General features: G+C 40.6%; 1 protein-coding gene across 2 annotated transcripts in view; it reads left to right on the forward strand.

Moving 5' to 3' along the window:
- Nucleotides 1-13410, forward strand: part of KYAT3 (kynurenine aminotransferase 3) — a 67824-nt gene that overhangs the window by 14058 nt on the left and 40356 nt on the right. For both annotated transcript variants that reach the window (XM_017850863.1, XM_017850867.1), the window contains 2 exons: nt 9936-9994; nt 10585-10729. In XM_017850863.1, coding sequence (XP_017706352.1) covers nt 9936-9994; nt 10585-10729 — 204 coding nt within the window. The remainder of the gene's footprint in view (nt 1-9935; nt 9995-10584; nt 10730-13410) is intronic.

Raw genomic sequence — 13410 nt, forward strand, 5'->3', positions numbered from 1 at the left:
GTCAAGCCATAGTAATAATTAACGTTTTTTGAGTGTTCATCTTTCAGTCCCTCTATGGTCATGAAGGTGGGAGATGTGACTCTATTTAGTCTCAAGTAAAGAAATGCAAACTGAGATAGTGGGTACAAATGGAGATGAAGCAAAGCCCTGTGGTGTTCAAGTTCCTGGTTTCTGTTACCCTTCAGTCTGGCTGGACCTCTGCCTTTCCCATGGTAACATAAGCGTTCTCATGAATTCTCCCTTTTCACCTAAATTGTTTCAGATTGAGTTTCTGTCACGCAACTAAGAGATCTGATTACTATAGCTTTGGAACTTCTAAGGCATTTTATGCACTTGTCTCTTCCCCACTGTTCAACCTGAAGCATGTACTCTGCCCTTTAGCAAAAATCACAACCCCGCCAGGTGTGGTGGCTCATGCTTGCAATCCCAGCACTTTGAAAGGCCAAGGCAAGAGGATTGTGTGAAGCCAGGAGTTTGAGTCCAGCCTGGGCAAAGCAAGACCCTCTCTACAAATGAATGTTTAAAAAAAAAAAAACAAGGCTGGGCAGCTCACACCAATAATCCCAGCACTTTGAGAGGCCAAGTCAGGAGGATCACTTGAACCCAGGAGTTGGAGACCAGCCCGGGCAACATAGCAATATTCTATCTCTACCAAAAAAAAAAAAAAAAAAAATTAAGAACAAAATTAGCCAGGTCGTGGTGTCACATACCTGTAGTCCCAGCTATTGAGGAGGCTGAGGTGGGAGGATGACTTGAACTTGGGCAGTTGAGGGTGCAGTGAGCCATGATTGCACCACTGTACTCTAGCCTGAACAACGGAGCAAGACTGTCTCAAAAAAATAAAAATTAAAATTAACCAGGCATACTGGCACACATATATCATCCCAGCTACTTGGGAGGCTGAGGTGGAGATCACCTTAGCCAGGAGGTTGAGGCTGCAGTGAGCTATGATGGTGGCACTGCACTCCAGCCTGGGTGACAGAGCGAGACCCTGTCTCAAAAAAAAAGACACCACAACTCCACCCGCAGAAGTAATAAAATCTCATGGAGGCATGAGCAGCCAACACAATTATATAGCAGGAAAGAAAAAGCAAAAAAGCTAGGGAGGAACACAACAAAGTTTCTTTTTAAGATCTGTATTTAAACAAAGACAGGAAGTGGTACAAGTGCTAAGGAATGAATTAATACTGAATGTCATCAGTGTGATGGTTGGAACATCAAAATATACATAAGATATATATTATACATACATGTGTATATTATATACATACATATGTACATACATGTGTATTATATATACATATCTATGTATAATACAGTTATGCTTCACTTAAAAACTGGGATACATTCTGTGATCATAGAGTGCACTTACACAAATCTAGATGGTATATAGCCTGCTACACACCTAGGCTATATGGCATAGACTGCTCCTCGGCTACAAATCTATATAGCATGTTACTGTACTTAATGCTATAGGCAACTGTAACATCATGGTATTTGCATATCTAAACAGAAAAGGTACAGTAAAAATGCAGTGAGATAAGAAAATGGTACATCTGTGTAGAGCACTTTCCATGAATAGAGCTTGCAGGAATGGAAGTTGCTCTGGGTGAGTCAGTGAGTGAGTAGAGAGTGAATGTGAAGGCCTAGGACATTACTGTACACTACTATAGACGTTATGAACACTGTACTTATGCTATACTAAATTTATTAAAACTTTTTTCTGCCGAGTGCAGTGGCTCATGCCTATAATGCCAGCACTTTGGGAGGCTGAGGCAGGTGGATCACCTGAGGTCAGGAGTTAAAAACCCGCCTGGCCAACATGGTGAAACCTCGTCTCCACTAAAAGTACAAAAATTAGGAAGGGCACGGTGGCTCACATCTATAATCCCAGCACTTTGGGAGGCCGAGTAGGGCGGATCACCTGAGGTCAGGAGTTTGAGACCAGCCTGGCCAACATGATGAAACCCCATCTGTATTAAAAATACAAAAATTAGCCAGGCCTAGTGGCAGTTGCCTGTAATCCCAGCTACTCAGGAGGCTGAGACAGGAGAATCACTTGAACCCGGGAGGTGGAGGTTGCAGTGAGCCGAGATTGCGCCATTGCATTCCAACCTGAGCAACAAGAGTGAAACTTCATCTCAAAAAAATAAATTAAAAAAAATTTTTAAATACAAAAATTTGCTGAGCGTGGTGGCACACGCCTGTAGTCCCAGCTATTCAGGAGGCTGGAGAATCACTTGAACCCAGGAGGCAGAGGTTGTAGTGAGCCAAGATCGCACCACTGCTCTCTAGCCTGGGCAACAGAGTGAGACTCCATCTCAAAAAAAACAAAACAAAACAAAAAACCTTTTTTCTTCAATAATAAATGGAAGACAAATTCACCTACTGTAACTTTTTTACCTTATACACTTTTAAATGTTTAATTTTGACTCTTTTATAATACACAAACTATACAAAATATTTAAAATATTTTGTGTCCTTATTCTATAAACTTTTTTCTATTTTAGAAATCTTATTTCATTTTTTCACTTTTTCGTGTTAAAAACTAAGACACATACATTAGCCTAGTCCTACCCATGAACTGGATCGTCAATATCGCTGTGTTCTACCTCCACATCTTGTCTCAGTGGAAGGTCTTCAGGGGCAGTAACATGTAGGGAGCTGTCATTGCTATGATAACAATGTCTTCTTCTAGAATATCCTGAAGGACCTGCCTGAGGCTGTTTTATAGTCAACTTTTTTTTTTTTTAGTAATTAAGGGTACACTCTAAAATAACAATAAAAGGTATGGTATAGTAAATACATAAGCCAGTAACACAGTTGCTTGTTATCAGTATCAAGTACTATGTACTGTATGTAATTGTATGTTCTAGACTTTTATACCAATGGCAGTGCAATAGGTTTGTTTATACCAGCATCATTACAAACACATGACTAATGCATGGTGCCACAATGTTACAATGGCTCCACTAGGCAAGTAGGAATTTGTTTTGTTTTGTTTTGTTTTGTTTTGTTTGAGAGGGAGTCTCGCTCTGTTACTCAGGCTGAAGTGCAGTGGTGTGATCTCGGCTTACTGCAATCTCCGCCTCCCGGGTGCAATTCTCCTGCCTCAGCCTCCAGAGTAGCTGGGACTACAGGCGCATGCCACCGTGCCCAGCTAATTTTTGTATTTTTATTAGAGACAGGGTTTCACCATATTGGCCAGGCTGGTCTCGAACTCCTGACCTTGTGATCCACCTGCCACAGCCTCCCAAAGTGCTGGGATTACAGGCATGAGCCACTGCACCCGGCTGCAAGCAGGAATTTTTACCTCCATATAGTCTTTTGTTTGTTTGTTTGTTTGTTTGTTTGTTTTTGAGATGGAGTCTCACTCTGTCACCCAGGCTGGAGTGCAGTGGCATGATCCCAGCTCACTGCAACCTCTGCCTCCTGGGTTCAAGGGATTCTCCTGCCACAGCCTCCTGAGTAGCTGGGACTACAGGCACTTGCCACCACGCTTAGTTAATATTTGTATTTTTCATAGAGACGGGGTTTTACCATGTTGGCTGGGATGGTCTCAAACTCCTGACCTCAGGTGGTCCGCCCACCCCGGCCTCCCAAAGTGCTGAGACTACAGGCATGAGCCACCATGCTCAGCCTGCTCCGTATAGTCTTATGGGACTACCATCATATATGCGATCTGTCATTGACTAAACGTGTTTATGCAGCACATCACATGGCTCTGTTGTATATATAATGTAAAGCTTCAATAAATGTACATCAAAAGTGAATGTGTTTAGTTTGATAGAACCAGATGACTATAATATTGAGGATATTATCTTTCTTGTGATAATTAGTAGTTTTGTTACAATAGAGTACTCACCTTCCACATCAAACTTTAAAATGAGGGGAAAAAGAGCAGAGACCGTATTATTAAAATGCACAGTAGAAACACCAAAATGCAGGGCTGGGTGCTGTGGCTCATTCCTGTAATCCCAGCACTTTGGGAGGCTGAGATGGGCAGATCATGAAGTCAGGAGATCGAGACCATCCTGGCTAATGTGGTGAAACCCCATCTATACTAAAAATATGAAAAATTAGCCGGGCATGGTGGCACATGCCAGTAGTCCTGTGTCCGGAATTTATTCCTTCCTGTGGGTTCTTGGTCTCGCTGACTTCAAGAATGCAGCTGTGGACCCTCGCAGTGAGTGTTACAGCTCTTAAAGATGGTGTGTCCGGAGTTTGTTCCTTCAGATATGTCCAGAGTTTCTTCCTTCCAGTGGGTTTGTGGTCTCGCTGACTTCAAGAATGAAGCGCAGACCCTTGCAGTGAGTGTTACAGCTCTTAAAGGTGGTGCAGACCCAGAGAGTGAGCAGCAGCAAGATTTATTATGAAGAGTGAAATAACAAAGCTTCCACAGCATGGAAGGGGACCCGGATGGGTTGCCTCTGCTGGCTGGGGTAGCAGCTTTTATTCCCTTATTTGGCCCCACCCACATCCTGCTGATTGGTCCATTTTACAGAGTGCTGATAGGTCCATTTTACAAAATACTGATTGATGCGTTTACCATACTGTAGCTAGACACAGAGTGCTGATTTGGTGCATTTACAATCCTTTAGCAAGACCCAGAGCACTGATTGGTGCATTTTTACAGAGTGCTGATTGGTGCATTTACAATCCTTCAGCTAGACACAGAGCGCCAATTGGTGCATTTATAATCCTCTAGCTAAACAGAAAAGTTATCCAAGTCCGCACTCAACCCAGGAAGTCCACCTGGCTTCACCTCTCAATCCCAGCTACCCAGGAGGCTGAGGCAGGGGAATCACTTGAACCCAAGAGGCAAAGGTTGCAGTGAGTTGAGATCGTGCCACTGCACTACAGCCTGGCCAACAGCGAGACTCTGTCTCAAAAAAAAAAAAAACACCAAAATGCATTGCAAGACAACAAGACACCGGAAATAAATGCCCAGCAACAGGGGAATGAATGAGTAAAATATGGTACAAAACAATCAAAATATACATTGTAATTAAAAGTGAAATTTTTATGACTCAGAAAATTCATAAAATACTTAAGATATAGTACTTTGTTAAGAGACAATTTAAAATATTTTTTAAATGACACATGATTGCAACTACAAATCCCTACTTCATAGATCTAAAAGACAGTAACAGTTTGGGCCCCCCAGCATCCAGGCCCCCCACGAAAGGGGTGCTCACTTCTGCTCTTTCCTGGTCCTGAAGTGTGGTATCCATCTGCTTCCCAAGCCTGCTTCTCTGTTTTCTCCTCTCCCCTCTCCAACCATGAGCTTTGCGTTTTCTATATCTGGCCTTTTCTTGCACTTATTATTACTGTTACTAATATTAAACTTTTTGGCTGTAACCTTGGCTTCTCTGGATGAAGACTTGTTTCACAGCCCATACTACATAGATATCCACAGTCTCAATTCCCCCATTTCAGCCCATCATTTAGGAAGACTTTTTCTGTACCTGTCCCATCTCACCTACCTCAGATCTTATGGGAAGAGTCCTAAAAATATATACAATTGAAACTTTGATGTACTAGGGTCTTAAGATCATGGGTTCAACATATACTATTAGTGTTTTTCATCTGTCCAAACTTTTAAAGACTTAATCTTTTCCTTACCTTTGTTAAGATTGCCACCTGGTGGTGAATTTCTAGAACTTCATTGTTTTAGCTTCAAGTTAGCAAAGATGCTAAGATTAAAAGATGCTACCTTTGATTTCACTAGCAGTTTTGCGTTAATAATATGGAAGTATAGACTTTTAATCGCCCTGGTAGCCAAAGTCATATAACAGGGTTAGCTGATCCAGAAGTTATACAAGCCTTATAGACATTCCCTTACTTGCCTGGGGCTCATGCCCTGATTTCACCATAGGATTCCAGGTTTATTTTAATTACCTGATACTGGATCTGCTCTGGAAAGTAGTTCTTACTTAGACAGTGAGCATTTGCATCTACTGCTGAATCTTGGTGACTCTGAACATTGTATAGTGTCTTGTAAACTTTCACCAGTGTGTTAGTTCCCTCAGGTTGCCTTAACAAAGTACTACAAACTAGGTGGCTTATTAAATAACAGCAGTTTATTCCCTAACTGTTCGGGAGACTAAAAGTCTCAGATAAGTATCAGCAGGTCCAGTTCCTTCTGAGGGCTGTGAATAAGATTGTTCTATACCCCCCAACCCCACTATCATCTGGTGATTGCCTGGAAATCTCTGCCTTCCTTGGCTGGTAGGAGCATCACCTTAGTCTGTGCCTTCATCTTCACACAGGGTCTATGTATATGTCCAGATCTCACCTTTTTATAAGACTACCAGTCATACTGGATTAGGGTTCACGCTAATGACCTCATCTTAACTAATTACATCTGCAGTAACCCTATATCCACATAAGATTACATCCGGAGGAACTGGGAGTTAGGACTTCAACATATGAAACTAAGGGGGGACATGGTGCAACCCACAACAACCATGTATCTCATTATACCTCCAGACTTCATTTCTGCCATGTTGTTTTTCACAATTATTTGCTGCTCTTCCCTGCTGGACAGTTACATTTCCTTGCCACACTGATGTGAAGCTTAGCCGTGAAATTGCTCTGCCCAATAAAATATGAAAAGAAGCGATGTGTGCACATCCTAACAGAATCTTTTAAGAGCCTCTTCCTTCTGCCATGAAACAGGCAGTGTTCCAGGTGGAGGCTGTTTCATCAGCCTATGTCTCAGAATGACAGTGACACAAACCAGGGCAGCAGCTGAACCTCAGTGGATATGTAGTATGAGCAAGAAAACCTTTATGATTTTAGGCCACCAAGACTTTGGGGTCATTTATCACCGAAGCATAAATTAACTTTAGCTGACTGACACAGCTAACTGACACTATAACTTCACCCTGTAATGTGAGTGAGGTTTTTTAAAAAAATTCATTCATCACATAATTATTAAAAACTTGCTATGTGCTAGGCATATAACTATATGTTGGACACCGTGATGGCGTCGCCTTGGCTATGCCATGGTACCCAGATATTTGCCAAACATCAGTCTAAGTATTGCTGTGAAGGTACATTTTAGATGAGATTAACGTTTAAATCAGTAGACTTTCAGTAAAGCCAATTACCATCCATAATATGGGTAGGCCTCATTCAGTGGAAGATCTTAAGAGGAAAAGACTGAGGTCCTCGAGGAAGAGGAATTTCTTCTGACTCCAGTTGCAGCATCAGTTCTTCCCTGAGTCTCCAACTTGCTCTGCAGATTTCAGATTTGCCAGCCCTCACAAACACATAAGCAAATTCCTTAAAATAAATGTATGTATAGCTCACATTTATTTCAATGTTTCATATTAGAAGTGTTTCAGTCTTTGTTTAGAAGTATAGCGATGTTTTTGTGGCCAGAAATATGCTGTAGAAACTGAACTCTTATTTATCTCAATTAGCCTATGGTAAAATTGGTCATGTTGTATATCATTTTGCTTAAAGTTGCAGTTTCCAAGAACCTATATGACACTTTTAAGTGATGACTTGCTGTACTGCATTTAATGGAAGCACATAGAAAAAGCACCTGACCCAGACTCATGGAACCAAGGAAGGCTTTCGGGAGGGAATGAAGTCAAATTTGAGAACTGCACGTGGCAGGTGGAATACGAGTTAGCCAAGTGCAAGGAAGGGTGGTGGGGACCAGGAATTGGACTGAGTAGAGAACATACATTCTCAACAAGGGCATGACCTCCCCCAGGAGAAGAAAATGGATGCTTGGCAGACAAGATAAATCTTAGCTATCACACCGTTTTGTTACCATCCAAAGCTCAATCCTACCTGATAAAATTGCATTCCTCTCAATATTTAATTGAGCGGAGAGAAGATGACCAGGAAAAAAATTCTAAGAAGGTCTCCTTAGGTGGGCAATGATGAAAAAAAAACACACACACATTGAGAAACATTGGTATAGAAAGAGCATTTGGGCATAGCAAAGATCACACATGAAACTACTGAAATGAGAGAGAACATGGACTATTTGAAAAATTAGAATGGGTGTGGCATAGAATTGGGAGGGAAGAGGAAGCAGGAGGAACAATGAGAGAAGAGGCTGGTCTAGAAACAAATTTTAAAGAAAATTAAACCTGAAAGTGCATTTCAACCTCAATTACCTAAATAATTTTAAGTAAAGTTGGACTTCGCGTCTAAATTATCTACAGCACATCATCCTCACTTTTTTATGTATAAATCATCCTTTGTGTTTGTGGTCTCTACTGAATGAATTAAACTTTAAACATTGTTTTAGAGACAGAAAAGAGCATTTGTTAAGATATATGTTTCTATCTATCATGCTAGAACTTGGTAGTTGTACAACTGTTGTCTCTGGAATGGCATCAGGTTCAGGTGGGTAATTATAATGCTATTCCAGCAAGCGTTTTAACCTCTAGAGAATTTTCATGTGATTTACTTCACTGGAGTTTCAAAGACTAAAATATGAGACTAAAAAAGGTATTTTTCTTGGTTCCATTATTTAGAATAGAATGAGAACAATGGTCTGTTTAATAACCATGATCGTTATCTTCTTCCTAGATTGAATTAAAATTACATTAATATTCTATTAGAAAATTCTTTGCAAAAACGCCGTCAATCATTTTTTTATTTCTACCAGCTTGTTAACAATGAACTCAAAGCTAATTCAATACTTTTGAGAGATAGTATAAAACTCAATTTTAGAATCTAAAGAACTAAAAAATTGTATGCTATGTGATAATTTTAATTCCTATTTTTCTACCACAGCCTTAGCTTGCTTGGTATAAGTAAGCGCATCCTAAATTTATAATATACTTTTAAGAGGCAGCATTCTAGTAATAATTTTAGAAGGTCTTATTATATAAAAGACAGTATAAAATTATATAATAGTTCTGAGTATGGATTCTGGAGTCAGACTGTCTGGGTTCAGATCCTGAGTTGAAACTGCTTGGGTTTAAATGTTACTGGCTTTCATAAACTTGAGCAGATGTGAAAAGCCGTGTGATGTTAACCTCTCTGTACCTCTGTGCCTCATAGTTCTAACTATGTAATACAACTACTACATATTTTTTAAATATACGTTAATAATGAGGTAATTATGTAAAGCACTTAGAACAGTACCTAGTACATACTCAGTACTCAATAATGTTAGCAATAATTACGGAACCCCTTAGTGAGTAGCTTTACAACCATTTGTTGAGTCTTTCCTATATGTCATACAAGGAACTTACTTGTGAAACTCTTAGTACATCTTACCTAAAATGATCTTCAGAGCGTGGCTGAAGATATTTTTTTAACTGACTTTTAAAATATTATTATTGTTCTCTTTACTACATTACAAGCCTTCAAACTGATTAGCTTTCTAGGGTAGGATGATACTTTTTGTCCTTAGGTGAGAAGATGAACATCTAAATTTCATTTTTAAAAAGCATTCCTTCCAGCCAAGCATGGTAGCTCACACCTGAATCCCAAACTTTGAGAGGCCAAGGTAGGAAGGTCACTTGAGGCCAGGAATTTGAGGCCAACCTGGGCAACACCACAAGACCCTGTCTCTATAAAAAATACAAACAAACAACAACAACAACAACAACAAAATAGTTTGGCACAGTGGGATATGCCTATAGTCCCAGTTACTCAGGAGACTGAGACAGGAGGATTGCTTGAGCCTGGGCAGTTGAAGTTGCAGTGAGCCAGGATCGCACCACTGCATTCCAACCTGGGCAACCATGTCTGAGAAAAAAAAAAAAGGCATTCCTTCAGTAGTAGGTGGGAGATGAATTCCTCTTCAGAATTTTGTGTTGGAGTCTAAGATTTATCTTTATGGAACTACTATTTACGTGGCAACAGTAGGGGAAAGGAAGAAAAGTGACCCATGATTTACTGGCATTTTAAAATTTTGACTAAGGCAATTCCTTTTCAATATTTATGTATTTCAGAAAATGTCACTGAAATTCACAAATGCAAAACGGATTGAAGGACTTGATAGTAATATGTGGTGAGTATCTTAAAATAAATAATAATAATTTAGTGAGGTTTTCCTACATATTTTCATATCTTTAGATGGGAGTTTTTTTGCCCCATCTATAAATAAAGGTCCTCATTTAATTCATCCATTAAATGAAAATGGAAGGAAGTTAGCAATCCATATACTGAATTGTTCATTTGGCACATGTGCCATGCCCTGTGCTGGACACTGGACATATGGCATAGAAAAGGACAAATGTTAATGCCCTCATGGAACTTACCTTCCAATCCAGGAACTTTTCTTATTAGTTCTGTTCTCTAATAGTTGATGAAAGAACTTAGCAGCAGGTGGAATTGTTGAGAAAATATATATATATGGTTAAAATATGGGTAGCGTGAAACTGAGGTTTGTAAAGGACATTGGATTCATAAATTCAGCCATCATTCTATTTGGTAAACTGATTTTGTGCGTGGTAAATTTTTGTTGGAAACTCATTTTTTAAAACCTATAGGACTAAACTAGGGTCTTATTTGTCAGTTTTGTGATAAGACTATAAGATGTAAAAAAGCAAACTTTATAATTGTAGAACTTATTAATGTTAGTATTTTTTTCAATCTTAGGATTGAATTTACCAAATTGGCTGCAGACCCTTCTGTTGTGAATCTTGGCCAAGGCTTTCCAGATATATCCCCTCCTACATATGTAAAAGAAGAATTATCAAAGATTGCAGCAATCGATAGCCTGAATCAGTATACACGAGGCTTTGTAAGTATATCAAGACCATATGGGGCGTGAGCTTTTATTTTATATTAGGGGGTGTCTGTGTGTGTGTGTGCATGTACACTTCTGTCATTCATATGTAAGTGACTTTCTGGGACCAGCTGTCCCATCTTAGCAACACAGAAACTTCTGCCCTTGCCCTATGTCCTGGGATGAGCCTTCCTCTACTTTCAGCCCCTCTACATTTTTCTTTTGGCCCTTACTTTACTGTTGCTCCAAGATAGGATCCTATGGCAACAAGATAAGGAACAATATTCTCTTGAGATGTGTCTTTTCTATCTCATCAACATTTATGAAGCCTCAGCACTGACCCTTTATTTAATATGCTCTATATCCAACTAGTTACCTTTTTCCTCCCTCTCCCAGCTCACTCCCATCCTTCTGTAATGAAATGCCTAGAATAGCCAAAGATTTTCTAGAGCAGATATACCTTTGAACTGTAGACTTGTATCTGTTGTGCCAAAAGCCATGCAGTTATCATATGTCTGACCACTTGTCTTTTCCTTTCACGATATTGTGGGAAATGGGAAGGGGAATGGTATAGGAGGAAGCCTTTTTTGGCTTTTATAGTGGTCTAACTATAAAAATCCATAGAAGGGTTTTGCTTTGGGAATAGCACAGGGAAAAGCAGTGAAACTTACCTGTGTCACAGGGTTTGACACTGGTGAGAATCCCTGCTTTTCATAGACTCTCAATCCCTGGCCCACCCTACAGACCTCCATCTCAGACCTACTCAACATAACTCACTCCCCAGGCTATACAAATCCATAATGAAAGGCTAGAAATAAACCAACAATAGAGAAAATTAATGAAACCAAAAGCTGGTTCTTTGAAAAGAACAGTAAGTAAAAGTTTTACCTAGATTGACCAATAAAAAAGAGAAAACTCAAAGTACCATATGAAGAATGAAAGAAGGAATATAATTACTGATCATACAGACATGAAAGCAATAATAGGGTAATATTAGGGATAATTTTATGTTAGTATATTGACAACTTGGATGAAATGAACAGATCATTTAAAAGATACAGGAGGGGTGCGAGCAAGATGGCCGAATAGGAACAGCTCCAGCCTCCAGCTCCCAGCGGGAGTGACACAGAAAACGGGTGATTTCTGCATTTTCAACTGAGGTACCGGGTTCATCTCACTGGGGAGTGCCAGACAATCGGTGCTGGTCAGCTTGTGCATCCTGACCAGCGAGAGCTGAAGCAGGGCAAGGCGTCGCCTCACCTGGGAAGTGCAAAGGGGAAGGGAATCCCTTTAGAAACTGAGACACACAACACCTGGAAAATCGGATCACTCCCACCCTAATACTGCGCTTTACCAAGGGTCGTAGCAAATGACACACCAGGAGATTATATCCCACACCTGGCTGGGAGGGTCCCACAGAGCCTCCCTTACTGCTAGCACAGCAGTCTGAGATCTAACTGCAAGGCAGCAGCAAGGCTGAGGGAGGGGCGCCCTCCATTGCTGAGACTTAAATAGGTAAACAAAGCCTCTGGGAAGCTCGAAATGGGTGGAGCCCACAGTAGCTCAAGGAGGCCTGCCTGTCTCTGTAGACTCCACCTCTGGGGACAGGGCATAGCAATAAAACAAAAAAAGCAGCAGAAACCTCTGCAGATGTTAATGACCCTGTCTGACAGCTTTGAAGAGAGCAGTGGATCTCCCAGCATGGAGGCTGAGATCTGAGAACAGTCGGCCTGCTCAAGTGGGTCCCTGACCCCTGAGTAGCCTAACTGGGGGACATCCCCGACAAGGTGCAGACCGACACCTCACACCTCACATGGCGGGGTACACCCCTAAGATGAAGCTTCCAGAGCAAGAATCAGACAGCAGCACTTGCTGTACAGCAGTATTCTATCTTCTGCAGCCTCCGCTACTGATACCCAGGCAAATAGTCTGGAGTGGACCTCAAGCAATCTCCAATAGACCTACAGCTGAGGGTCCTGACTGTTAGAAGGAAAACTAACAAACAGAAAGGACACCCATACCAAAACGCCATCAGTACGTCACCAGCATCAAAGACCAGAGGCAGATAAAACCACAAAGATGGGGAAAAAGCAGGGCAAAAAAGCTGGAAATTCAAAAAATTAAAAAAATCAGAGCGCATCTGCCCCTCCAAAGGAATGCTACTCATAGCCAGCAATGTATCAAAGCTGGACAGAGAATGACTTTGACGAGTTGAGAGAAGAAGGCTTCAGTCGATCAAACTTCTCAGAGCTAAAGGAGGAACTACGTACCCAGTGCAAAGAAACTAAAAATCTTGAAAAAAGAATGGAAGAATGGATAACTAAAATAATCAATGCAGAGAAGGCCATAAACGAACTGACAGAGATAAAAACCATGACACGAGAAATACGTGACAAATGCACAAGCTTCAGTAACCGACTCAATCAACTGGAAGAAAGAGTATGAATGATTGAAGATCAAATGAATAAAATGAAGTGAGAACAGAAGTCTAGAGAAAAAAAAGGAAAAAGAAATGAACAAAGCCTCCAAGAAATATGGGATTATATGAAAAGACCAAATCTACGTCTGATTGGTGTGCCTGAAAGTGATGGGGAAAATGGAACCAAGTTGGAAAACACTCTGCAGGATATCGTCCAGGAGAACTTCCCCAACCTAGTAAGGCAGGCCAACATTCAAATTCAGGAAATACAGAGAAC

Source organism: Rhinopithecus bieti, unplaced genomic scaffold, assembly GCF_001698545.2.
Source record: "Rhinopithecus bieti isolate Rb0 unplaced genomic scaffold, ASM169854v2 scaffold_1467, whole genome shotgun sequence".
NCBI lineage: Eukaryota > Metazoa > Chordata > Mammalia > Primates > Cercopithecidae > Rhinopithecus > Rhinopithecus bieti.